This window comes from Geospiza fortis, unplaced genomic scaffold (assembly GCF_000277835.1).
Source record: "Geospiza fortis unplaced genomic scaffold, GeoFor_1.0 scaffold13, whole genome shotgun sequence".
Lineage (NCBI taxonomy): Eukaryota > Metazoa > Chordata > Aves > Passeriformes > Thraupidae > Geospiza > Geospiza fortis.
In genome coordinates, this window is record NW_005054384.1 from 2,979,032 (window position 1) to 3,005,086 (window position 26,055).

Sequence of the window (26,055 nt, forward strand, 5' to 3'; positions counted from 1 at the left end):
CTGAGAATATTAAAGAGCAAGTTCTCATTTAAACTGTTGCTAGGCATGTGAAAGACTGGAAGGTAATTGGAAACAGCCAGCATGGATATATTGAGGAAAAATCTTGCCTGACCAACCTGGCTGCCTCCTACAGTGACTGCCTCTGCAACTGAGGGGGGAAACGGCGGAAACCACATAAATTCAGCAAGGCTTTTGATGTATCTTCATGTGGTACCTTTGTATCTGAGCGTGGGTGTGGATGGGATGAATGGTGAAGAATTGACTGCACCATAAGCAAATCAATAATTTGAAGTTTGAATTCAGTGGCTGTTTGCAGAGTCTTTCCTGGAGTTGCTGCTGGGGTGGAACTATTTTGTCACTGATCAGCAAGTCAGTTCCTCACACAGGAGTGAGGCTCGTGCAGAAATGTCGGGGGAACAAGACTCTTCTTGGTGGTCATCAAGTTCAACCTCATGCTAAGAGGTAAATCCAATGCCAGATCAGATTGCAAAGGCCCTTGTCCAGCTGAGTCTCAAAAATCTTCAGGAAAGACTTGGAATCATTCTCTGCTCAAGAGGCTGAAGGAGATTAATGTGTTTAGCCTGAAGAGATGACAAAAGGAGGGACTTAACTGCAGCCTTCATTAACTACATGGACTTTGTAAATGAGACAGACTCTCGTCAGAACTGTAAAAAGAGCAATGGTCATAAACAACAGTAAAGCACATTCTAACAGATTAAAATAAAAATAGTAGTAAAAAACCCATGCCTCTTGAGCAGAGAATGATTCCAAGTCTTTCTTGAAGATTCTTGAAACTCAGCTGGACAAGGACCTTTGCAATCTGGCATTGGGTTTACCTCTGAGCACAGGGTTGAACTTGCTGACCATCGGCAGTCTTGTTCATCTGACATTTCTGCATGAGCCTCACTCCTATGTGACAGCTTTTTTACCTAAGGTTTTTGTGTATTATAGCATTTACACTGACTGTCCATAAGGCAGCCTGTTGAACTAATCAGAATTATGTTCCCTAAATCAAATGTCTAAAGATTTTAGTAAAATAACTTAGTAAAGCTCTTAGTAACTTAGACATGAACATAAAACCCTAAATTCTGTGAAAAATACAGGCAATATTGCCATGTGGTTCTCTGTACATATGTGCCCAGAGCAATTTTATTTTCCCCTGCTCCTTGTGCTCAGTTATGTTGGTTTGGCTGAAAAAACCAAAATTTTTCTTACTGAAAATAGCAAATTACGTTAAGTGGAACTTAACTCTCTAGTTCAGTAGTGACAAAGTGTGTCCTGTCCCACTCTGATTTAGACTGTTAGTATTAGTCTCAGCTGTCTTATATTTTTAGGAAGTTAAGCTCTGTTGAAAATTATGGTGCTTCAGCACTGACTGCAATCTCAGTTTGAAGGCCTTCAGAAATAACTGGTGTTTCAATGAAATTCAAAACTGGACAAAACCAGAAAGCTGGTGTAATTAAATATTAAGATTTTCTCTTTCAAAATCAGCCCTTACATTCTGGCAAGCTTCTGTCTCTCAAAACTGGTAGATCTTTGTCTTCCAATGTCATGTGCTAATGCTTCGTCAAGTCTTAACACTGAACTCAGGGCTGGAGGCTATTAATGAAATTTAGATTCTTCTGGAAATAGCACAGCTCTTACAAAGAGAGGCTTTAATGCCACAGAACTAACAGGAGATTAATTACTTCCATAAAACTTACCATATGCTATCAAAAAGAGGAGGGGAAGATTGCTAACTTAATTTCAAGCAGTGGATCAGTATTGTGAATTAAATGTGCCAAGCAAGAAAAGGAGGCACAAAATCTAATATTGACCACTTAACACATGCCTGTATAATACCACAATTTTGAATCCCACAATTTTGGTCCGCCCATGGTAATTTCTATTTATTTAAGTCTAAAAAGATTGATTTTTAAAAAATATCAGATTATTGGAACTTGAATTTATTAATCCATCCAGTCACATTTTGAAATACAGTGCATGGCTTTGCGTGGTAAAACCCTTATATTTTCCAGCTAATTTCTGCATTGTTAATACTTGGCTCCAGTCTCACATTCCATACTTTTTTGGAAAACAGCATTTCACAGGTTTTGTGCTCCAGATTTTTGCTATTCTAAGTGTGACAGGTGAAATTGTTTCAAAATAGGTCACTTGCCTTCGGGGTTTAGCACTTGTGGGTTTTGGAGCCAGCCTTTTTCTGACACAGAAGGGTTTGATGATCTCACCCCTTAGCTCTGAGCAGGCATCTGGCAGGAGTGTCCTGGGCACTGTTGAGCACTTGGCTGCTTCTCTTTAACCAGTTCCTTCCATGGCAGCTTGTACCTTGCATTTATTTCTAGTTCATTCTGCCCCACAGCTTCTGCTTTTGATGCTGCTGACGCTGAAAATTGAGGGATAACTCAGGTTTCCATCCCCATTTAAAGCCTTTTCTGACTGCCTGCCACTTTTGGGGTGTTTTCCCATTGCTATCAGAGGAATGTTTTCTGTTGTTCTAACTTGAGTTGCCATTTCTTTGCTTTGAAGGCTTCTCTGTTCCCTCTAGTTTGTTACTTTATGCATTCCTTAGAATTTCTCATCTTGCGCGTGTGGGATCATTTTTTAAAAAGCAGCGATTTATCTTGTGAATTTGCTTTTTTTTTTCCCTGCAAGACTTGTCTCTTTGTAGCTCACATATTTTCACTAATAAATGTACAAAAATCCAGGCCTTCTCTGCGCAGAAAGGCTGGCACTGCCCTCAGTGCAGTTGACTGGAGGTGGTGCTTGCCCACACAGTGCCCCTGTTGGTTGCTAACCAGCTCTAATTTAGGATGGTGTTGGCTCAGGACTGTTGGAAATGTGTGGGCTGTCATATTTAAAAATGTGTGTGACACTAATTTGAAGATACTCATGAAGATAATCTTTGATGTTAAGGGTTTTAATATGAAAGATCTCTGTGCTCTAAAATTTGGGATTTTGCAGAAGACCCCAGACATCCCTTCAAGTACAACTCTGCTTTTTACCATTGCAGAAGTGAATTTTATGCACCAAATAATTTATTCATGTTCTTCATTCCTTCTTGCTTTATATTTTTAGAGTATTAGTCCCTGCTTTTTCTGTCCTGTATAGAAATTTCCTGCAGTGCCTGTTGTGATCATTTCTTTCCTTTCTGTGGTGTTCTTCACAGCATTTATAGCTTCACATTATTAGCTGCATTAATAGTTTGGATACATCTATTTCAGTATTAAAACTTCCTGATTTTAGCACACAAGCATTATGGGTTTTGCTCGTTATTATTTTTTTCTCTTTCCATCCAAAAAAAATGTTTCCCAATGGAGTTGGACAAAATCCTGAGGATTGAGCTTCCTTCGTGGGGCACACCTTGGGGCAGAAAGAAGTCAAAAAAGGGAGAAAGGTGACCTGGCTGAGATCCACTCTGCCAGGCCAGGAACTTCTCAGCTGCGTTAGCTGGAGCTTTGTAGGCAGATGCCCAGTGCTGTGGTGCCAGTCTTTGCTCTTCCCCTTCATCTCATGCAGAGTTTTCCGACTACTGCTGCCAGAAAGAAAATCCTTGCAGGTTAGAGACAATTAGAAGAGTATATTTAGATAATATCTGGGGCCTTTTTGTGTTTTGTGGCTTGGTTTTGGTTTGGTTTTTTTTTCACTTTTTTCTGACTGTAATAGTTTGTCTAAGCTCAAGATGTGCTGTTAAAATCTGTACTATTTATCTCCTGTTGAAACTCAATCCTGTAGTTAAAATGTTTTGTTTTCCATCATCTGGAGGATGAGATTTTTATTGGTAGGAGAGAGTCAATAGTTTGGAGCTGCAGTAACATTTCAGGAATAAGTGACATCACTCTGGGATCAGCTTTCCCAGAGTCTAGCAATCCTGACAGCTAAGTTGCTTTTCCTCTGGGTCAGGGCTGTGCAGCACTCACTGGGAAACAGCTTCTGTGAGAAAAGGGTCGTCCCTCACATCCTTACTTGTGTTTTCCTGTTTGTGTGTCAAGCTTGTGCTAAAGAATTCATGTCTCTGGAGACTGGTGAGTAATTCTTATACATTTTAATGATTGTTTTTCCTAAGATATAAAGCGTTTCCTCCCACTTTGGAATAAAAGGCTCTTTTTTAGATTTTTTTAATCCAGCATTCAATAAATCACAATATATGCCAAGCAGAATACAACTTTATTCGAGTTCAAGTTAAGATTTTAAGTAGAAGCCTAATTGTGGGTAGAGGTTGTGTTAATACTTACTGTAACTGTGTCTCACTTCCAAAATTTTTATTTAGACATGCTTGTCTGCTAAATCATGTCATAGAGATTGAGTGTAGCAGGAATTTGAGCTTTTTTAAATTAGCTTGCAATGCTGGATGGGGGAAGTACTTTCCAAATAGACACTTGTAAGGTACCTGATTTTAACACACGGCTCATATGGCAGTGTTACTGGATGCCAGGTTTCAAATGTGATTTTGGGGCTTGTGGAGGGCACAAAACAGAAAACCAGGTACGTTTCCAGCCAGTGTATATATCTGTGTGTATATCACCTGCAAAGCTGGGTGTTTATTTCTGTAGGGATGTCATATAATGAGCTACAAATTCTGGCAGCATAAAAATTATTTCAGAAAAAACTACCAGGCAACCCACAAAGCAGTATCTGGTTGTAGCTTAGGATTTAAATAACTGAAAAACTCTTCAGTTTCCACTTCATGGTAACCGTTTTCTCTTTATAGGAGAAATATAAAATGCATGTCTTCTTTTTTCCTCCCTGGTAGTTAAATGTCTAATTGTAAAAGTGCTGCAATCCTGTGACACTTGGAAATCTTGTCAGGTTCCAATTTTGAGGAGGTTTTTATTTTTTATACCTAGAAAATTACAGCACAGTTATCTCCAGAGAGGCATTTAGCAAGGGAAGCCCAGGGTTTTTGCTGTGTCACTTTGGTTTTGGTTTCTTTTGGTGTTCCTTTAAGGATGACAAGTCTCGATGGATGAATACATGCAAAAAAATGTCTTATTCATCTGTTTGAAGATTCTGGGGAATACTGCAACTCATCTCAGTAAAAGTTAGGTATTGATTTCCATCAGGAAATAATTCCAGACTGAATTTGGATGGTCTGAATCAGAGCTGTGGGTGGATGTAATGCATCAGCTTCCAGAAACCTGTGCTTAGGGTAATGTCATTAATGCAGCAATTGGCAATTCTTGTGGTACAGTGGTGTGGTGGTGATGTATTGCAGATGCAGAATTGATGTAATATTTATGATTTACGTGGTTTGGAAGATGACTGTTAGCATTGAAGTTCCTTTGTAGCTCTGAATCTTCATGTAGGTGGTTTGGCTCCCAACCCAGAATGAAAAACAATGAGCTCTGGGAAAAGCTTTTTAAATTCTGTTGTTATGAATAGAAAAACTATTTTCTTTGTCATTTTAGTTCCCAAATAAATTCTAATGTTGAATTTAGATAAATTTTAATGTTTCATTTTAGTGAGATGCTTGTCTTACCAACTTGGTCCCTTTTTTATATTTCTCTTTAAGCTTCATAAGTTAAATTCTAATGCAAGTTTTATCACTGCTTTGTTTTGTTGGTTTTTTTTTAGTGTGATTTGAGCTTAGCCATAATAGTTTTTTATGGGCAGTCATATCAAACTGTCTTCAAAGATGTTTAAAGTGCGCTGTGCTTTTTGGTATACTGAATGTACTATTAGATGGAGATAAATACAGAGACTATGCACAAAAATGAAGTGCTGGTAGCATTTTAGGTTTGGAATTGTATAGATTGAGTGGCATAAATTGCTGTTGTGCTGTTCTGTTGACAGGAATTTAGGATTGTACATAAACTTCTAATTTGCTACTTTTCTTCAGCAAAAAAAAACCCCATGCAGCTATACATTTAAGTTAATCTGTTAAGCACATAATAATGTGCTTAAATTCTTTCCAGAAAAGAAAGGGGAATGGAATGAGGGGCCTTTCTTTAAGTATAGGTCTAGAAATGCTTACTGCATATGTTAGCTTGATCATGGCTGCCAGTATGAAACTTTCTGGGTTTCTTGGTCAGCTGAATGGAGCCATAGTTGGTGTGGTGATAGCTGGAATTTTCCAGTTTTTTCCAGCCCATAGGAGTCACATTCTAGCTCATAAGTTTCCCTTTTCTTGCAGGATTTGGATTGCTGGGGTTATTTTTTCAAATGAGAAAAGGATTAAGTTTTAATGTGAGCAAGGTTTTTAAACCTTAAATATATCTTCATTTAAATGTGTAGCTAACATAAGCTAGCAGAGGAATATATTGATGTATTTAAAGCTGTGTGTCACTGAACTGCATGATTGAAAGAAACTTCTGGCTTTGCCTCTAAACTGAGCCAGGTGTATCAGACTGCTATTTTACTGGTGAAAGGGGGTTACATGTGGTTCTTCTGGTATTGAAACTCCTCTTTTATCTAAATAATATGATAGTGGAACACCAGGTGTGAATATTCAGTGTCATCTGCAGATTCACTTACCTCGCCATAGAAACAAATTTTTTTGCAGTAAACAAGTGAAAGCTGTCATGCAGAGAAAAAATTTCAAAAGCTTAAACTGTGCTGTTTATTTTTGGAGGTGGAGAGAGGAAGGGACAAATTTCTGATTTCACCTGAGCAGTGAAGTAGTTTAGAGCCATGATCATGGAACAAGTTCTTTACCTCCAAATACCTTCTGCCTAATGAGGAAAAATATGAACAACATTCATGGCAAGGCACTGTTGCTTGCTCATACTTGCTTTTGGGGAAGCTGATGAATTCATTGCTTGAACTTAACATTTTTTTACTGTCCTTATTGATCTGTTTTCACTTTCTAGAATGTTCTTTTTTTGCAAAACACTGAAAACACTTATTTTGTGAAGAGCATGTTTGCTTTTATAACATAACATATTATGAAATCAAGCTTTTAGCTTGGCATTAAATCGTTTAAAACTTTAGTTATGGGGCAATGCCAGTCATTTCAGGGTTGGAACTCTCCAAACAAAAGTGAAGGTAAATTTTATCTGAAGTTGTTTGACCAATATGTGTTTTGGCTTGTGCATTTTCTGTTCCTTTAAAATGTGTAGAGTTTGGATTGGGTGGATTGTTTGGTTTGAGTGGTTTTGCCTTAATTATCTCCAGGAAAAGGGCATGAGGAGGGAGGAGATGATGGCAGATGTTTTTTGCTGACTTGTCATTGGCAGAGCATCCTCAGAGCCCTGCCTGAGGCAGGCATGGATCAGGAGTGTGTTGGGTGTTGGCAACCCTATAAACAGCAGGCATGGGAAACCTCCCAGCCCAAGGCATCAGTATGGCCAAACTCCCTGAATTGCTACTCTGTGGGGGAGTTCTTCAAATGACAGTTTGTTTTCAACAAGCAAAACTTACTTTAGTCCCCATTCTTCATGTGGAATGAGAAATTGCTGGTGAACTGATTTTTTTTTCCTCTCCCAGCTTCTGCTGTTAAAATTCATTGCTTTATGAGATCCAAATTGCATATGAGCAGAATAATATTCAAAAATACCTTCAAAGGCTCTGTCTTCAAGGGACTCTTATTGCCATGTCCACCATGAAAGAGTAACATTATCCATACAGCTCTGACCAATAGCCTGTTCCAGAGATTTCATTGCCACCTTCATCAGAGCAGGATGCACAAAACCAGGCTCATAAAGAGTTAAACATGGTCTGTGATTTCTATTCCATGAGCTCTGTGGTGCCTGGAGCTCCAGTGGGCACCAGAAATCTAGGTTTAAAGCAAAAAAACAAATAAATACTGGTGTTTTCAGCCAGGAATGACCAGGAGTGTTGGTTTTTTCCCTTTTTGTGCCAGTTCTAAAGTATTGTGCTACTCCAAACCTGCTGGCCATAAATACATCTCCAAACTTGCCATGCTTTGGAGTTAGGAAGGGGAGCGCACCCATAGTGGGTTCTAGATTTCTGTTCTAGAGATTTCATTGCCATCTTCATCAGACCATGATTTCTGTGGTGCCTGCAGCTCCAGTGGGCACAGAAATTTGGGTTTAAAGCAAAGAAAAAAATAAACATTGGTATTTTCAGCCAGGAATGATGTGGGGTGTTGGGTGTTTTCCTGTTTGTGCCAATTCTAGAGTATTGTGCTACTCCAAACCTGCTGGCCATAAATAAAAAATCTTGCCATGCTTTGAAGTTAGGAAGGGCATTACACAAATAGGGAGGCAGGATCCCCATAAAGAATGCAAGATTTGGCATGCCAGAAGAAGGTACATAACAAGTAGAGCTATACTGAGTAGCTGGAGAGCTGTAAAAATTCTGCATAGCATAGTTACTTTATAGATCTGGAACATCTCTAAAGTTGCTGATTCTGCAAAGAGGATATAAGGTGAGAGATACTGTAAAAACATATTTCTTTACAAATCCTCTGTTTTATAGTCTTGAAATGTAGCCTAAAATCTGCTTTCCTGATACAATGTGTAATCCAGAAAGAAAAAAAAAAAGTAGGAGAAGGAGTTTTCACTTCTGGGTTTCATAGGAATATTCCCTGCCTTGCAAATCTCTTCCATATGTTCATGTTTTCTGCTGGTAAGAGGAGAATTGAGTAATACTCCATATGGTAAACAGCAGTTAATTTGACTTCTTTGGATACAATTTTACTAGTCCTTTAAAAGTGTTTCCAAAGCCAGATTCAACATAAGAAAAACTTACACAAGTTCCTAAAGAAGTCTATAAAAAATTATGTTCCCACCCAATAGAGAGGTGGTTGTCCCTGGGGTTTTCTTTCCCATTTTAAAATCACACGAAATGACTGACATTAAGTGTGATCCCAGTGTTCTTCTGTCCCTGACCCCTTGCTCTGACATAAATGAAATAAACTGATTTTCACTTCCCATAAGGAGTTCCTCAATGAACTGAGTCTTCACCAGGATATTTTTCATTGTCATATAGTTACACTCTTAGAAATGTCACATACAGATGAACTGCTCTCACATTAAAAATACTTAAAACACATTAAAAACACATTAAAAAAATCACTTTTGCCTGCTTGAGGTTGAAGAAGTCCTTACACTATAGTCAGCTGTTGCCAAAAAAGCCAGTTCCATGGCACTTTGCTGTACCCTGAGCTTGAAAAAACCACCTGAGAAAGAAAAACAGCTCCCAGATCCTGGCTGTCACTGAGGTATGAATTTAATGGAAGGTCATTGGAGGCATCATGCCTGTTCAAGAGGTGTTGTCCTGTAGTTTTCTCTGCTGCTGCAGTTTAACCTTGGAAGGAACAACCTGGTGTGTCATTTGCTGAAGCAGAATGTGTTGCTGGGTCAGCAAGAGTCTTTAATAAATATCAATTGTTATTTCTGTTGTATTGTGAGGTAAGGATACAGTTGTGAGATGTAAAACTAGGGGACTACTGAATTATAATGTTTTTTGCTGGGTATTTTTCCTGCAGAGCTGTCAAATGTGCTGACAGTTCACTTTGTAAATAAACTGTAGTTGTTCCTCTGCATTTATGAAGTAAAAGGATGATGCAGATCAATCTGTGTAGGTGTTGAAATCGAAGATGTGAAAATACGAGGGGAGGCAGCCAAGAAATACTTTTTGTCAAATGGAAATTTCTGGACTTCTAGAGCCAACAGTTTGATTATATGAGACCAACAGGCATCAAAGTGATTGACAGTCTGCATATAAGCAGTGGGTGGCAGACGTAAACTCTTGGTCAGATGGGGTTCTGAAATCTCGTCTGTAAATTGAATGATGATATATCCTGCTACCTAAATGCTGTTTTTCTTCTGGTACTTACTTTGGCCAAGTCATCTTTTAAAACACTTGACATGAAGTACATTCTGAAAAGCAAATCTGTTTTGTTTTTTGTTTTTTGGTTTTTCATCTGTGGGTATTTATTATAGCACTTTAAATAATTAATTTGTGTTTACCTATTATACATATTTTTGTTCTTAATTTTAAAAGGCCAAATTACTTTAATTAGAGAGAAAGTGTTACTCTTCATCTGCTCTCCTTCCTTACCTGATAGTGTGTATTGGTGTTGCTGCCTCTTCAACCATCTGTCTAAATTATGATTTTAATTTATTTTTAAGAAACTTGGCATTGAGATGGGAAGAATTAAAACATTATTTAAGGAAATAGGATTTAATCTTTTCATGTATTCAGCTTGACTTGCCTTTTTTTTGCTATTTGTTAGGCAGACTGGTTCTAAAAATCAATTTGTTTTCTCAAAATAACTTTTATTGTGGATGTTTTGTATATGGGTGGGTCCATCTGGGCTGACATTCTCTGCCTGATAAGGACTTGTGTTGATGTTTCAAGTTGTGAGAGCACCACGTCAAAGTATGATACTCTCTGGTGTTTTCTGTGGATAATGTAAGGATGCTTTTCCTGAAAAGCAGTATATTTTTTTTCCTCAAAAGCAGTTGATGCCTGCCTACTTTTTATAAATACTTGAAGTTAACAAGATGAATAATAGGCAGTGATGACTTGAAAATTAAATAAAAGAGGGGATATTTGGGCTCACTGCAGTTAGATCAGTTCTCAAAGCTCCCCCACAAGCCTGATTGGTGTCCACACCTGTAAATTAAAATACATTCTATGTGCACCAGCATTGTTGGTCTGGTTTAGGAGCAAATGAGCCTTAGGTGTGGATGTTCGAAGAAAACAGTATAGGGTGTATTTTAAAGGATGTGAGGGTTCTGAGAAAATCCTGAGATAATTTCTGATCTACTTGTGATGTCAAACAAACCCCAAACCAATTTTATTTCTTGCTGACATTTTTAATCTTTTGGAGACTTGTAGAACAACTTGCTGCTGTTCTAAGGCAATGATATTGTTATTTTTCTGAGATGATCAGCTCCTGAAGCTGCACTCAAGTGAACTGAAAGAAAGGAGAGCTCAGTGAGGCTCAGCTGGGTCCTTGGGGATGACAAGAGACACGTTCAGTGTTCCAGCTCAGTGCCACACTTTGTACCCCGTGTGTCTCTGGGCTTGAACTTCACGTCACAGGCAATGAATATTTTTAATGGAGTTTGTACTCTTTTGTCTGAGATGAATGCAGGCCCACACATGGTGTAAGCTTCAATTAATTATCCTCTGGGGCCTGCTGCACATATTTGCATATGCTCTATCAGTGGACCACCAAGATTATTCAATTAAATCTTCACAATGGCTTTAAGAAGGCCAGTGATTAAAGCCTTAGTGATGACTGTTCATTTATAAAATAATTATTTTTATAAATTTCAGTCTCGGTGCTTATTTCTTGCACAATAGGATCTATTGGGAGGGACAGCTTGAAATACAGGATGTGTCTGAATAGGTACCACAGTCACAACTGATAGACAACTGGGTGCACCAATATTTCAGCTGCTTTCTTCTCTCAGATTGCTAGAATAAATATTTCTAATCATTTCCCAGATGACAATGACTTGGCAGAAGTTTGCCAGACCATTTTCTGTCAGCAGACTTAGGAAGGGTGTAGTTATGACCTGGTGTATTCTAAGATAAGTGCTTTATAAACATGGTTTTCTTTTAGAACTTCTGCTGAGATACTAATAGAAATGTGATTTTATTTAATAAAAATGGCTGTTTACCAGAGGTGTGATTGTGTGGTGACAATGCCAATTCCCAGGTATCTGAAGTGATCAAGAAATGGAAGTTGTTGTAGTTGTCTTAGAGACAGCGCAAAGTTGTTACACTTCTGTATAACCTTGGCTTAGGTGATTAAAGGATTGCTGTGATTTACACAATCTCAAGAAAACACCAAGTGCAAAAAAAAACCCAAAGCAACCCACCATTCATACAAAAAAAAAAACCAAAAAACAGAAAGCAAACAAATCTGAGTAATGATAAATTCTACCAGATAAAAATGTCACCCAAGGTAGAAAACGTAAGATAAATAAGGTATTTAAGTACTTCTGTTAGTGAATATTGGTTTTTTGATTCCAGTGTGCTTAGAGAGATTTGCAAAGCAACACACTGTGGTTTTACTAAATGTCTGATGAAATTCTGCTGTTAAATTTGAGGTAGTAATTCACTGAAATTATACATTTTTCTATTTTTATGGATTTTCATTTTTTATTTTCTATTTTTTCCTATTTTAATTTTTTCTTTTTTTTTCTATTTTATTGAGTTACAAATCTCTTGGATTTGTAACTCAATAAAATCAGGAGCTTTACTTTTTTGCAGTTCTATAGGAGGAGTTTGTTGAACAAATGCACAACTCTTTCCACATCAATAGATATTAAACTGCTTAAATGGTCTGCATTCACTTTTCTTATAAGTATCTTTAGTGTTTTTTTAATGTACAATTATTGAAAAACATGTTAAAATTGCTAAGAGGAATTGCTATTAAAGTTGCTTTCCCTTGTAAAATATCTCTAATTTTCATACAGTGAAATGGAAGCATAAGTCAGCACTGCCTTTTGAATTCTTACTCCTATTTCTAAAGCTTGCTCAAGAGCACATCTCACTTAGGCTTTTAATAAATGAAGTAGGCCAAGGCTTGCGTAACTGAGCTTAGTGGTATGTGGTAAAGATAATTTTCTGTCTAGTGAGCTTTGAAAAGAGTAAAAGTTGCTATGTAGCTGTAAAAGCATTTGCTAAAAGTTTTTTACTGAATTTGATGCTTGTAGTTGTAGAGGGGGTGACTAAGAGAGCTCAATTATCTCTAATTTACTTGGTGTGATGAATTTCTTCTCGTAGTGTTGTACAGTTGTGCTCATGCAAGCTGTGATCATTTGTCCCTTGTAAATTCAAGTCAGGTTCATTTCTTGTTCTGAAAATCTCTAACATTGCATATGTAAGAAAAGACCAATTAGTGGTTTCTAATTAAACCCTATTAATGAAATGTCTCAATTTATTAGTGTGCTAATCAGAGTGGTCAAACTCCAGCAGCAAAGACAGCTTTTTCTTTGTTTTGGAACAGGGATTTTTTTTTGTTGGGTTCTTTGTTTCGGGGGCATGTTTGTTTGTGGGTTTTTTTTGGTTGGTTGCTGGTTTTTGTGTTTTTTTAAATTAAATGTGGCTTTTTGTTGCCCTCTCTACAAGTTAGCTTTACTTGTTCTACCCTCTCTACCTCTTCAGGAGAGGCTGCAGTGTCCCCCCTGTATCAGGGAAGCAAAATTTTGGAAAACATCAACTGATCAGCCATCTGCTGTCAGTCTTCACAGAATGCCAGGCTGGAAGGCACCACAGTGGGCATCTGGTGCCACCTCCCTGCCCAGGCAGGGTCACCCCAGAGCACAGGGCCCAGCAGTGTGTGCAGATGGTTCTGGAACATCTCCAGAGAGGCAGATGACCTCCCTGGGCAATCTTGGTCTCCACAGCCCACAGGGTGGAAGTTCTTCCTTGTGTTCAGGTGGAACCTGGGCATCAGTTCCTGCCCATTCCTCTTGTCCCACCATTGCTGGGCCTCACAGTCCCTGCTCTGAGCCCCCCCTGAAGGCAGGGACAGACAGGGATGAGGTCCCTTCTCAGGGCTAAGCAGCCCCAGCTGCCTCAGCTTTTCCTCCTCAGAGATGCTCCAGTCCCCCTCCATCCCCAAATGTAATGAAATGTTGCATAAATTGATGACACGTGGCAGGTGCATCTCACTAATTACCACAATGGCTTTGTGGCCCTTACTGAGCTTCAGTATTTCACAGATTGCCAGATATGTTACCTACAGAATGAAAGACACCTCCCACAAAGTTCTGGGAACCCTGAGCACAGTAACTTTTTCTGACAATGGAGTGTTTGATTGGCAAGAGAAGTTTTTCATTAAAACCTTCCTAATCTGTAATAGAGTGCATGCTGTTTTAGCAATTATTTCGTCCTAGTGTTCTGAAAGAGTTTTTTTAAATGTTTGCTCTTGCTTACGTAAAATGTTGGAAATATATCATGAGAGCATGTTAATCATATCTGCTCAAGTGAGAAAAGGCTGTTTTCATATGGATATTTTCACTGGAATATGAGTGTGGGTTTTGAATGGTCGCATTGAGAGGAAGGCTTATAATTTTGGAGCAGCAGTGCTTAATCTTTTGGAAAATAAAATAAAAGCTGGACTACAGTCAGCTGTATAGAAATGTCCAGATGCTTTTCACTACAGCAGCAGCAAAGATACCAAAGCTGCTATAACTATAGCTGAGGAGGACTTACAAGGAAAGTCTAGAGAACTGGCAGGTTGCCTGAAAAAATAAACTCAGAGCAGCCCAGGAAAAATGGTGGCAGCAGTAACTACAGTTTAGGTGTTACATTGTCTGCCAAGAAAATGAGTAGAATTTTGTCTGCACCTTCCCAAAAGCGTGTGCACACACAAAGGGTCACAAACACTTTGTTCTCAGCAGCGTATGGGACGTGTTACAGGTCTGTCAGCACTTTGGGACTGGCTGTCTCTTCACTCCCACTTTTCCTGGGGCTCCCTGATGTTTAGTTACCGCACTCAGATATTTCCCTGTGGAGCCGTGCAGCCCCCTTTCCAAACTTGTTGTTGAAAAACCTTAATTGAAAAAAGGCTCGTGTAATTTTAGGGTATGATAGCACTGGTAAAAAAGTGCTTGCATTTGCTGTTTGCTGTAAAATGTGGCATTACAGATTCAGTAGCATAGAAGTGGCAGCATAGCCACAGACCACATCCTTGCTTGCTGTTGTGTAGGGACTGCATTTACTTAATTTTTTTCCAAGTTCAGACAACTCTTGGTTAGGTAAGTATAACTGCATTTATTGCTGTTAGAAATGAGACATTCTTATGCTGCAAAGCAAGCACACAAGGTAGAAATGGCTGATTTGATTCACCAGGTGAGGAATGAAGGACTTCATTCACAGAAGCCAAACAAATCTGCCCTAGACTTGTTTTATGTTTTTTTCCAGTTGAACCTTACCTTTAAATATTAGTGCAGGAATTTAACATTAATGCAGAGAGAATGACTTTATTGCTCTGGTAATCTTGGTCTTCTTACCTTATTTGTCATCTTTTCAAGTATTTTGTCACTAAAATGAATAAAACTGCTTCTCATAAAAAATATCTTTCAGCATATTTGTGCTATATAGGGATTGTGTGTATCCATAATAGAGAGATTAGATTGCCAGCCTGTGAAACTTAAGACCTAGAATAAATGTTAGGAAGCAGATACTTGGCGTAGCATTCTTCTGAAATGTGTTCTCCAGTGCTCATTTGTCAAAAGGAACAGTGTTTCTAAATTAAAGATGTGGAGGCCTCTCAAAAGTTGTGTCCTGGTTTGTGATTTTGTTTGCGTTTAGCCTTTGCTTTGATGGCCACATTGACAATAAGCAAATGAGAAGGCCTTAGCACTGAGGAACGCATAAATAAAGGCTACAAAGAAAGGGCATGAGGGAAGCTTTGAAGTGGCATCTAGCTTTAATTTGAGTGGGAGAAAACCAGATGTGTCTTTGGGAGTTCTGGCCCAGCTTTTTTTTTTTTCAAGAGGACAGGGAGCTCAACCAAATCATTCAATGGAGAGACCCCAAACCAACTGTTTCCACCCTGGTCCTTTGATCTTTGTTGCTGCTTTGGAGTGAACTGTTTTGTTCCAGAGGAAAAATGGTCTAACCCTTCATTTTAGCTGTATAACGGGGTTACATATCTCCTTTTCCATTCCAGCTGCAGTTATCTGAGTTAATTTCCTATGCAATACACTGACAAAGATGATAGTGACTTCAAAATAGCAAAACTGATCAGAGTTTTGATTTGGCTGACTTTTGTAACGTGTGTTAGAACAAAACATTGGTGCACAGCATTTTGGGTCAGCAGTCCTGAAAACACCAGATAGAAAACAAAGAAACCTGCTTGTGTAGGACTTGTGTTGGCAAGCTGTGCACCTGGAATGATGTGCTTAGCTGCTGCTTACAAATAGAATAATATCTCTGAATGATATATTTGAGGGCCTTTTTTTTTTCAGCAGTCCTTGGATCACATTAAACCAACAAAAAGATTGCTGTTGACCGTATATTTAGTGAATAGATTAAAACTACACAGCAAAGTTTTTTTTTTAACTTGTCTAGAAAATAAGTAAAATAACTCTGTCTTCTAAAGAGATTAGGAGTCTCAAAGGATGGAAAGGAGAGAGAGAGTAGATAAGAAGGCAAATAACGTGAGTCAAATTCAAGGTTGCTGTCATTTCTAACCTGAACAGAATAAATCCTTTTGCTCTGGGAGTTTGTTCATGTGCCAGAACTAAGCTACCTTGTAAATGATGCCAAAGCTTGCAGCTTTCAGAGGAAGGGATTGGAAAGGAGAAGTTTGAAAATTCTGGAGGAAAGGGGTCAAGCTAAGTTGATGCTGTTAGGTTGGTACCAGTTGTCTTGCACTGAGATCTCTAAAAACGGACCTTCTACCCAGGTGAGGCTATTTTGGTGTGGTTAGGGTTGCTTGTTTTCACATATATGGTTGGTTTGCTTTAGTTTGGTTTTGATTCTTTGATGGCCGGTAGAAAACCACTGCTGGAATCAAGCAGAAAGAATATTATCTTGATACATGCAAGAATTATGCTTTATTTTGCACTGAATTGCTTCTGTCATGTCATCTTAGTGTAGATTTCTGGAGCCCAGAACATTCCAGTAGCAAATATTAATGAGGAATAGTGTTTGATACATACCAAGTCTGGAGAATGCTCATTAATAGTAATGAAATACACAGGGAATTTTTTCCTGTCTTTGTCTTTAGTGTTTAGCATGCCATTAATACAGATCCTAAAATAGTAAGGATCAGTTAAGGCCTTCAGAAAAAGTGCAAAAGACTTTTGTGTGTGGTTGTCCTGTGTTCTCAAAACATGGGAAAAACTGGAAGGAGAAGGAAGAGGCTGTACCTCTGCATAAGTGAAAAGTAACACACTGGCTGTGTCAAAGTGAATCACTCTCTTTCCACTTAATGAAGTACATACACATAAATATGTGGGGTTGAAACTCTGAATTACACATTGGACTTGGTATAAAGTTGAAATTAGAGTTCTCAAGAAATAAATTAGGTTTTTTGCTTTATTTTCCCTGAGATTTATTGATGATGTATAGATTATTGTAGTATAATAAATGAAATTCTAAGTGTGTGTGTGTAGCCAGAAACTTATGGGTAACTGAACAGCTGTCGAAATTGGATGTTGAAGATTGTGAATATCAAACTGTAGCTTGGTTGGAATAAAACTCTCTGTGCTGTGCAAGATAGAGTTTAAAACAAATGTCTTATCCTACTGTTATGTGGGAGGGTTATGACAATAATTATCAAGCTTCACTACACCTTGCCACAAGTATTTTGAGGAGCCTTGTCAAAATACCAGGTAAATTACTGCCAAAAATGCAATACTTAGATGAGTAATGAAAAAGTTTTCTAATGGAAGTATTTAAAATCTGTTCATGCAGTTAGACATATTTACAGTCATCGCTCTTAGTTGCACAAGCTGAATTTCCAGTGTTCACCCATGAGATTTCACTTGTGTCTAAGTTGAAGGGAAAAAAGGCCTGTTTTCCCTTTGCTTTACTATTTTAGAAGGAAGTGACTCTTCAGGTCTAGAAGGAAAGTGCTGTACAATCCTCAGGAGCATAGTTCATGTCTGTGATATGTTTTCTGCCTTTTTTATGTAATCTCAAATACCTCCCATACATCTGAACTTCTCAGTGACTAGTGGGGAAAACTGTGTTTTGTTCAAGGATTTTTTGGTGCTTTTGGAATGCTCACTTGATATATGACTCAAACCTGAAGCAAAATGTTCTTGAGTATTGCTTCCTCTGTTCTCCTCTTTCACTTTTCTACCCTCTCCCTCCTTTCTCCCCTGGTTTTGTGTGGTTTCCCCACTGCAGTCCTTGGGTGTGGCCTCTTCTGTATCATCAGTGATGTGCACTCACACAAAACATGGGATGTGCCTCCTCTTGGGTGGACCTGAGTATTTCTGGTCCCTGAGCAGAAGTCCTGATCCAATTATTTCCACATTTATGGATGCAGCTGACAGTCACCTGTCAAGGTTTAATGCAAACAAGAAGGCAACGTTTTGGCAAAGTGTTTTGACCAGCTCATTTCCATAGTTTGTTGGTTTGGTTTATTTTTCACTTTGGTGTGAGAGTTTCTGAAATGTCAGAGGGGGAGAAAAGGTTTTGGAAGGGAAGAAAAAGAGGACTCACAAAAGGAAAAAAACATCAATCCAACCAAAGAAACCTAGATGCTTCCTCAGGGTGTTTTGAACCCGAATTCTCTTTAATCTGGGCTGATTTCCTTGAGAGGCATTGTATGACTAGGGCAATTGGGAATGGCACAGACTGTCCTCAGTGTGTCTCTGTCCTGTCTCTTCGTTGTAATTGATCCATTTCTGCAACAACAGCTCCTTCAGGGGCTAAACTTAGAAATCTGCTGAACTCAGAACAAAGATAAAGCACTGGCAAATGCCAGCTCATCATTAAGCTCTGTAACATGGTCTCTCCATTTAGGCATTAGTAGGTTTCTAAAATCCCAGTAGAGGAAGTGCAGAGAATTGGGCTGTCTTTCTAGTCTTGCACTCTATGAAGGCTTTTCCATTCATTCACCATGAAAGTAGTGTGGATTTTTAGGCTTCTGTTTGGAGGCAGCTTTTAATCAATAATGCTCTATAATTACAAATTGTTATGATCCAAAGAATTTTATTTTTAAAGTGGGGAATATTAAGAGAGTCTTGTTAATTCAGGTTGTTTTATGAAGCAGGAAGGGTGGAAAGTGTGACATTCATGAGATGAGCTGTGCTTCATAGTTTTGAAAGTTCAGATGGTTACATGAATAGGCAGAAAAGGTGTTAAGAATGAAGTTACTCTGGAGATGTTCTAGTCCAACCCTTCTGCTCAGGCAGGGCCACCCAGAGCAGGAGACACAGGTGGTGGCCAGGCAGGTTCTGAATCTCTGCAGAGGAGGTTCCCCAGCCTCCCTGGGCAGCCTGTTCCAGTGCTCAGTGCTTTTTGCTCGTGTTCAGGTGGAGCTGGCTGTGTTTCAGTTTGTGCCCCTTGCCCTGGCACTGTGTTCTTGTCACTCACCCTTCAGACATGTGGGTGCACTGATAAGATCCCTCTCAATCATCTTTTCTCCAGGCTACACAGGCCCAGCTTTCCCAGCCTTTCCTCCCAGGAGGGATGCTGCAGTCCCCTCATCATCCCCACAGCCCTGTGCTGAACCTTCCCCAGCAGCTCCTTGTCCTCCTTGCTCTCAGGAGCCCAGAACCAACCCTGCCTTGCTCTTCTTCCCAGACATTTCTTTCCTCTGTGGCAGCAGCTGATAGTTGCTGAATTTGGGCAATTTCTTCCAAGCTGTAGGAGCTGCTGTGATCAATCAGGATCTGCAGTTCAGGGGAATGACATAATGCAAAAGGGAGCATTTTTGTGCTGCTAGGGATGAAGCTCAGCCTCCCAGCCTTTAGAAGACACTTCTGAGCAGCAACCTGAATTAAAAAGTCACCTGCAAAAGTAGAACTGTGATTGCAACCCATCACTCTTACTCCAGTCACTGGGTATTTATCTGTAATATTGGAAATTTTAAACTAGTGTCTTCATGTCCTGAGGATGAAGACAGTTGCTTTTACAGTAGTGTCTTGTCCTTACAGAGCAGTTCAATACGTCTCATGTTCATCTTGTCCCTGGTTTTGAATACATGAAGTCATAGCTGAAGTGAATTATCTGTGTTCATGTATGAACTAAAACCACTTCTATTGTTTTTAAAATTCAGAATGTTTGCCAACCCAGTGCCAGTGTTTGGCAGTGCCAATGAAGAATCTTCAGTATTAGTTCTCATCCTTTTTCTTTGTGTGTGTGTGTGTGTATATATATATATATGCATTTGTGAGTGTGTACACTTAGGTTGTTATATGCCATAATGAAATATTCTTAACTGTTTTCACTGAACTGATGCATTTGATGCACTGGATTTACATAATTGAGCTGGAAAGTCAAAACTTATTGCCTAATACTTTTCTTTCTCTCTCTTTCACAGTCATAATGAACGAAAAGTAACCTGCAAACATCCAGTGACAGGACAGCCTTCACAGGACAATTGTATTTTTGTTGTGAATGAGCAGTAAGTGCCTTCTGTTTCACTCTCTAAAACGCAGGCCTTAAAGCCCATTAATAATGAAGTAAGATTCAGTGATTACTAGTGGTAATATTTATTTTTTCCAAGTCAGATCAACGTGTAGATTGCTTTCAAGTAATTTAAACAAGTAAAACTGATAAATATTTTATACTCATTGTTAAGATAGAAAACACAGCTCAGATTAGTTGTATGATAGAAATGCATCACATTTATGCACTGTACGAATTTCCTCTTATCACTCTAATTGTTCTGTAATTTAAGTAAACAGCCTAGATATTATATAACAATTAAATAAACTTCCAGAAAGGGATAAATTTTATAATCACTTAGGGACAGCCACAAGCTGTTGATCTATAATGTTTTGCCTGATAGTTTCTCCTCAATTGATTATTTCCTTGGCCAGTTGGGGCACTTTCCGAACCATTGGTAATAACTCAGATTTGCCTTCTTTGTATTAGTTTTGTAGAGCAATACAAGAAGGTCTGCATGGAGCTCATGCCTGAGCTCAGGATTTTGTTGGGGTTCTGGGTGTCCTCCCCACCACCATTGCTGTAGCACATTGTGGTGGCTCCAGTGAAAACCATCAGAACTGGCCAAATTTCACCAATGTGAAAGGGGGGCAAAGCCAGAGGGGGGCTTTGGAGAGCATTTCTTCCCATTTCCATCTCACACTCATACCTGTCTTTTTCCCTCCCACCAACACCTGGCTGGTGCTAACAGAGAAATTCTGGTTTTAAGCAACATCTTAAAATTCATCTATTATGGATTGGAGTTTAAAACACAGCGCAGGTAACTCTGCAATGAAGTGTGAATTGCTTTCAAATTGGAAAAGTAGGACACAGGCTGTACAAAGCTACATCTAGGGGTGCTTTTTATTAGCAGTCTGCACACACAGCATGTTCCAGTGCTATTACATATTCTATTTTCAGGACTGCTGCAGCAATGTCATCTGAAGAAAAGAAGGAGCGACCTGTAAGCATGATATGTGAAGCAACTAACTATAATCTGGCATCAGATTATGCTGCTCATCCAATGAGCCCTGTGGGCAGAGTAAGTCTTTATGTCCAAATAAATTAGAATTAAAATAATTCAGTTGTTCCACAAGCTGCTAGACAGTGCTGTGTGTTAGTGTTCCACTGAAAAAGAGAAACAAAGCTTACATATTTTTCAGGGCACTTGACTCCTTCTAGGTTTAATTTGGAAACTGAGGTGTCTCAAATTGTCACTGTAGCTGTAATTTTTATCAGGTTGTGACTTAAACTGACCTTTCTGATCTGTGGGAACAGCAAAACCTGAGTGACTGATGAGGCACCTGGGACAGCACTGTTGCAGAAATTGCTCCATCACAAACAATTGCCTGGATGTGTCCAGGTAAAACAGAAAGTGTTGGGATTGTGTGCAAGAAGTAATTGTGAGAGAGGTGACATAGGGCCAGAAGCAGAAGTCGTGGCTTCGTAGAAAAACTCCTGCTAAATATTTGGGAGAATCCCAGGATCACATTGATTTATGTTTTACTTCTCCATTCACCCAGTTTCTCAGGAGATGAAGGTAAATGCCCAGATGTTCCTACCAAATTTTAGGTTTATTGGATGAAGCTGATGAGCCTATTGTGTGCATTTGTTTTTTTAATTTTCAGCTTTCCTGAGAGAAAAGTGCACTTGCTGCAAAAATAAGAAATGCCTTAAGTTCTCTAGGAGACCAAGAAAACAGCTTTGATCAGTGATGACAGACAAGAGCTGTCATCTTTTCTAGCCACTAGTTAACAGTTAAACAAGGGGAAAAACCCTATGCCTTAGCTAGTCATTGAAAATGCTAACCCTGAGAAGTGCTTTTTCAGAAAATTAATCCAGCCTGCAAAGGAAGAATAAACTTTGGAATGTGTTCTAACTGAGCAAATTCCTTAATGTCAGAAACTTGGATTGAAATAATTGACTTACCATGTGATAAGAAACATTGCAAGGTTCCTTCCAGTGCATTTTGGGAACTTTTTGTTGTTTTAAATATCTCATGAGACGAGCAGAATCCTTGACCTACGTTAGAAAACTGTTATTTAATCAGAAAAGTGTCTTAATCTATTAATGTTGCTGGGGGGAAAAATAGAGAGTCACAGATGTATTATGAACAGTAACAAAATCCATCTCAACTTTCATATGATCATGTTTAGGTCCATGCAGGAAAGCCACTTTAAAATATAAAAAACTAGAAAACCCCCAAACAACAACAGTAAAAAACAAACTCAAAACCAGCTAAGTCCTAAAACAACCAAGCAAGCAAAAAACCCCAGGTAATTTCTTGTTAGAGTCATAACAGTGATGTAGAAAGCAATAATTACATAGCTAGTTCTCTCAAAATGCATTTTCTGGGAAGCAATCTCAGGTCAAATATGCAAAATTGATTACAATTTAGGAACATGTGTCTTACATTTTTTTCACTTCTCTTTCAAAAGAGAAGTTGAAAATGCCCTTTAGCCCAGTATTTGTTTCATAATCTTCGAGAAGGAAATTGAGATTTCTCTGGCCCAGTTAATGTGATTTCTTCTACTTTCATTGATTAATGACACTTTAGTTTCCTGTGAAAATAACATTTTGAAAAAATAGATTGTTCTACTTCTCATTCCTCCTGTTGTAGTTGTTTAAATGCACTTAAAATATTAATATGATTATTGTGGCTGCATGTGTAATTACATCAGTTTTCAGATGTGCGTTTGTCTGAATTAGTGCAACACCATTTAAAAATTGTGGTTTTGGAGAGGTGAATTTTTGGGAAAGCAGAACCACAGCTAATATCAATCTGCCTTTTCTGGCAGCTATTCAGGGATAATGAGTTAACCCTTTCTAAAGATGACAAAAGATATGGCCCAGGGGTTATACCTGGGTACAAAACTGATTTTCTTTTTACTCATGTTTTCAAACAGTAAAGCCTGAAATTCTTAACTTTTGACTATAATATGTAGTTTGTAGTACTGTGTATATAGTGTGTGTATATATATATTTTTATATATATATGTATGTATAGTATATAGATATATATATGTTTATATATAGTGTGTATATATATAATTTAATGTAATATATATTATCTATTTATTTTTATATATATAATATACATGTATATGCAGTATTATATTAATGTAATAGTAGTATTGTGTATTGTAGCCCATTAAAACAGGAATAAAATGTTGGTGAGGGAAGTTACAGAGAATTAATTACAGAGGAGAACGATGGTTTGTGTGGTTACCAAACCAATTTTTTTAGGCGGTTTTTGTTTTCAGAGATAACTCATGGCCATACCTGATGTTAGAATATCGGGAGGAATGGAAAAAAAAATGGGGTACAACTGAAGTTTCAGGCAGTTAAGGGGTATAGGAGAAAGTTTTCCTTGCATTAATGTGAATTGATCCCTGATAGACATGGAACTTGGAGAAGTTTCTATTTTGTGTCAGAAAGACTCTCAGGAGTCTATTGCTGTTGCTGACCAGACTAATATGAGGTGAGGCAAAAATCAGTTCCTGCCCAGTAAAAGTCCTAATTCTATTCTTCCTTTCCCACTGTATACATGAGGGGGGCCAAATAACAAATTACGGCTCTGTTAAGTGCTGCTTATTTCCTGTAGCTTGGAGTGCATTTCCAGACATGAAGGCACTAGCACAGACCCCTGGCTGTGAAAACCCACAGGCTTCAGATTGCTACAGAAGTATTTATTTTCATCTCTCTGTGGCATGAAGAAATTGTTTTTGTAGTTGTCTTTTTTTTTAATCTTATTTTTCTCCCTGCTGTTAAAATTGCTACCTAGATAAACAGGATTATGTGTCATAAATTGCTTTTTGATGTGTAAAGTCAGTCACATTTCCAGTCACCCTCCACAGTTCAGATCTGCTGCTCTTCATTGCTGTCCTGATAATCAGCAGAATAAGGTGAAGACTTTTCTCTTTGTTGTGATGTGGAGTAGCCCAGGACAGCTCCGGGTGACTCCAGTGCAGCTGGGATGTTTCCCAGTGCTCACAAATATTAATCAGTTTGTTAATAGATATTTCAGTGCAGTCCAGCTTTGAATGGCTAGTGTAGCTGGAAATTTCTGATTAGCAGAAATGAAAATTATTTATTATTATTATTAAAATTCATTAGCAAACAGCACAGTGAACAGGAGAGCTGTGAAGGGTGCTCCTGGTGCTCAGAGCTGGATGTGTGCACTGTATTTTATGATTTATATTCAGACCAGCCCAGTAGTGCTCCTTGTGCATCTTATATTTTAGTCCTGCCTAAATGGAATCCAGTTTGCTTTATTATGCAAACCAGAGCATACTAGGAGTGAATGATGGGGAGATTTGCATCAAGAGCAACCTCCTAGTCCAAGCTAAAATGCTGAGGCAGAAACCCACTCAGCTCATGGAAAACTGCAGCATTGGAAGGCACCAAAATTGCCTACAAAATCCAGAAAGCAGCGTCCTGTTGTTTTGTGGTTTGGAAGATAATGGAAGCCTTGAACTGGAAACATATTTTTAAACAGAAGTTAAAAGTAACTAAGATGCAGATTTGTACTCTCTGAGTTTACATGCAGAAAATTTCCTTATTTGCAAGGTTCTCAACCTAGGTTTTTCAAATTTACATGCAATAAATTTAATGTTAATTAATGACTTAGTTCTGAAGCTGGGAAAGAAGCCTCACATAAACCCTGTGTTTTTCTACCAGCTAAGCAGAGAGGACAGCCACTTGCAGGGTGCTGAAATGTGCAACCCCAGATGCTCGCTGGTCTGTTATCCAGAGTTCAAAATCCTGCTGGGTGTTTGCTTTTTCAGTTTTGGAAACCAGTGAACATCACTGGCTGGACATCCTGGCTTCTTTCTCAGCACTGGGTTTGTGCAGGGCTCTTCCCACAGGATCTGATTTTGGAGACATCTGAGTTGCTGTGCCTTAGAATGGATCAGATGGTACCAGGTGTAATTCTGCTTTTTGAGATAATTAGTTACGTATGAGAGACCATGGGATGACCAGAGATCTCAGGCATAACAAGGGGAGGAGTAATCTAAAGTCTGAGAACCCATAATTAGTTTGTATACTCACCTACAATGTTTCAGTGTCCCAAAGTACTCATTGTCTTAAGGTTCGGAGTTTGTTGTGAAGTTATTCTCTTTGTGCAGCATGTGGCAAACTAATTACAAGTCATCTAAAGTGTTCTGTGTATTAACTAAAATTAGAAAGCACTTGTGATGCTGCATTTAATTGAAGGAAGTTTGTATTCACAGTTGGTAGGATGTAACCCATTAAAACTCTGCTGTTAGCTCAGTGAAATTGGAGCCAGTATGGGTTTTTATCATGCCTACCTTAGAGACAGCTGTCTAAATTATCTGAATTTGTTAGGCTTGACATGAGTGCTTGGTTGTCTTCAGAAGCATCCTCAATGCATTAGCTATTTTTACAAGTGTAGGAATTCTGGAGCACTCTTGAGGGGTTCTGAACCTTTAGTAGCTAATATTAGAGTAGGTGTGAGTGTTAGAAATTATTTCTGATCAAAGTGTTAGCACAGCTTTTGTGTGATATGCCAATACAGCAGTGATACAGGTTAACAGAGAGATGTAGTTCACTTTATAACTGCATTTTTATATGTTCTTTGTTATGTATTCCTTTTTCACAGCTGGCTGTCATAATTCTCTTGGCTTCTTAGAAATCTTGGTCCGTTTTGTACTGATAGAATTTTTCAGAAGAAAATGTGGAAGTTTTTTACTTTTAATTAGGTTTTCAATTGCTTGCTCTGTCTTGCTTTTCAGAACTGAGTCAAATTTCTGTATCTCCAAGGGAAATTAAAAGCACTCTGATTGGTTTTATATTCCCTCATGATTCTTGCAACAAAGAAATATAATATTTATTTTGTGTTGTAGACTCTAGGCAGGCACACGTAGCTTTTGTAATTTTTTTTTTTTTTGCCCAGCAGTGTTGTATTTTTCAGTTAATGGCATCATTGACAAAAGCTGCACATAATTTTAAATCAAGTTCGCAATTTATGATTTTTCAGCTACTGTGGGATTCTCTCTGAAGCATGAGTAAAACCCAGCTTAGTACTGTGATGAGTGTTGAGAGAATTTC

The 26,055-nt window shown here is 38.5% G+C and overlaps 1 protein-coding gene across 14 annotated transcripts in view; it reads left to right on the plus strand.

Annotated features, from left to right (window-relative positions):
• PLEKHA5 (pleckstrin homology domain containing A5) overlaps nucleotides 1-26,055 on the plus strand; it is a 154,036-nt gene that overhangs the window by 66,483 nt on the left and 61,498 nt on the right. For 12 of the 14 annotated variants that reach the window (XM_031060545.1, XM_031060546.1, XM_031060542.1 and 9 more), the window contains exons 2-3: nucleotides 19,877-19,960; nucleotides 20,905-21,025. In XM_031060545.1, the coding sequence (XP_030916405.1) occupies nucleotides 20,918-21,025 (108 nt within the window). In that variant the 5' untranslated portion in view covers nucleotides 19,877-19,960; nucleotides 20,905-20,917. Of the gene's footprint in view, nucleotides 1-3,917; nucleotides 4,023-19,876; nucleotides 19,961-20,904; nucleotides 21,026-26,055 lie in introns of those variants that run through there. The other 2 variants (XM_031060540.1, XM_031060534.1) reach the window with 2 other exon arrangements.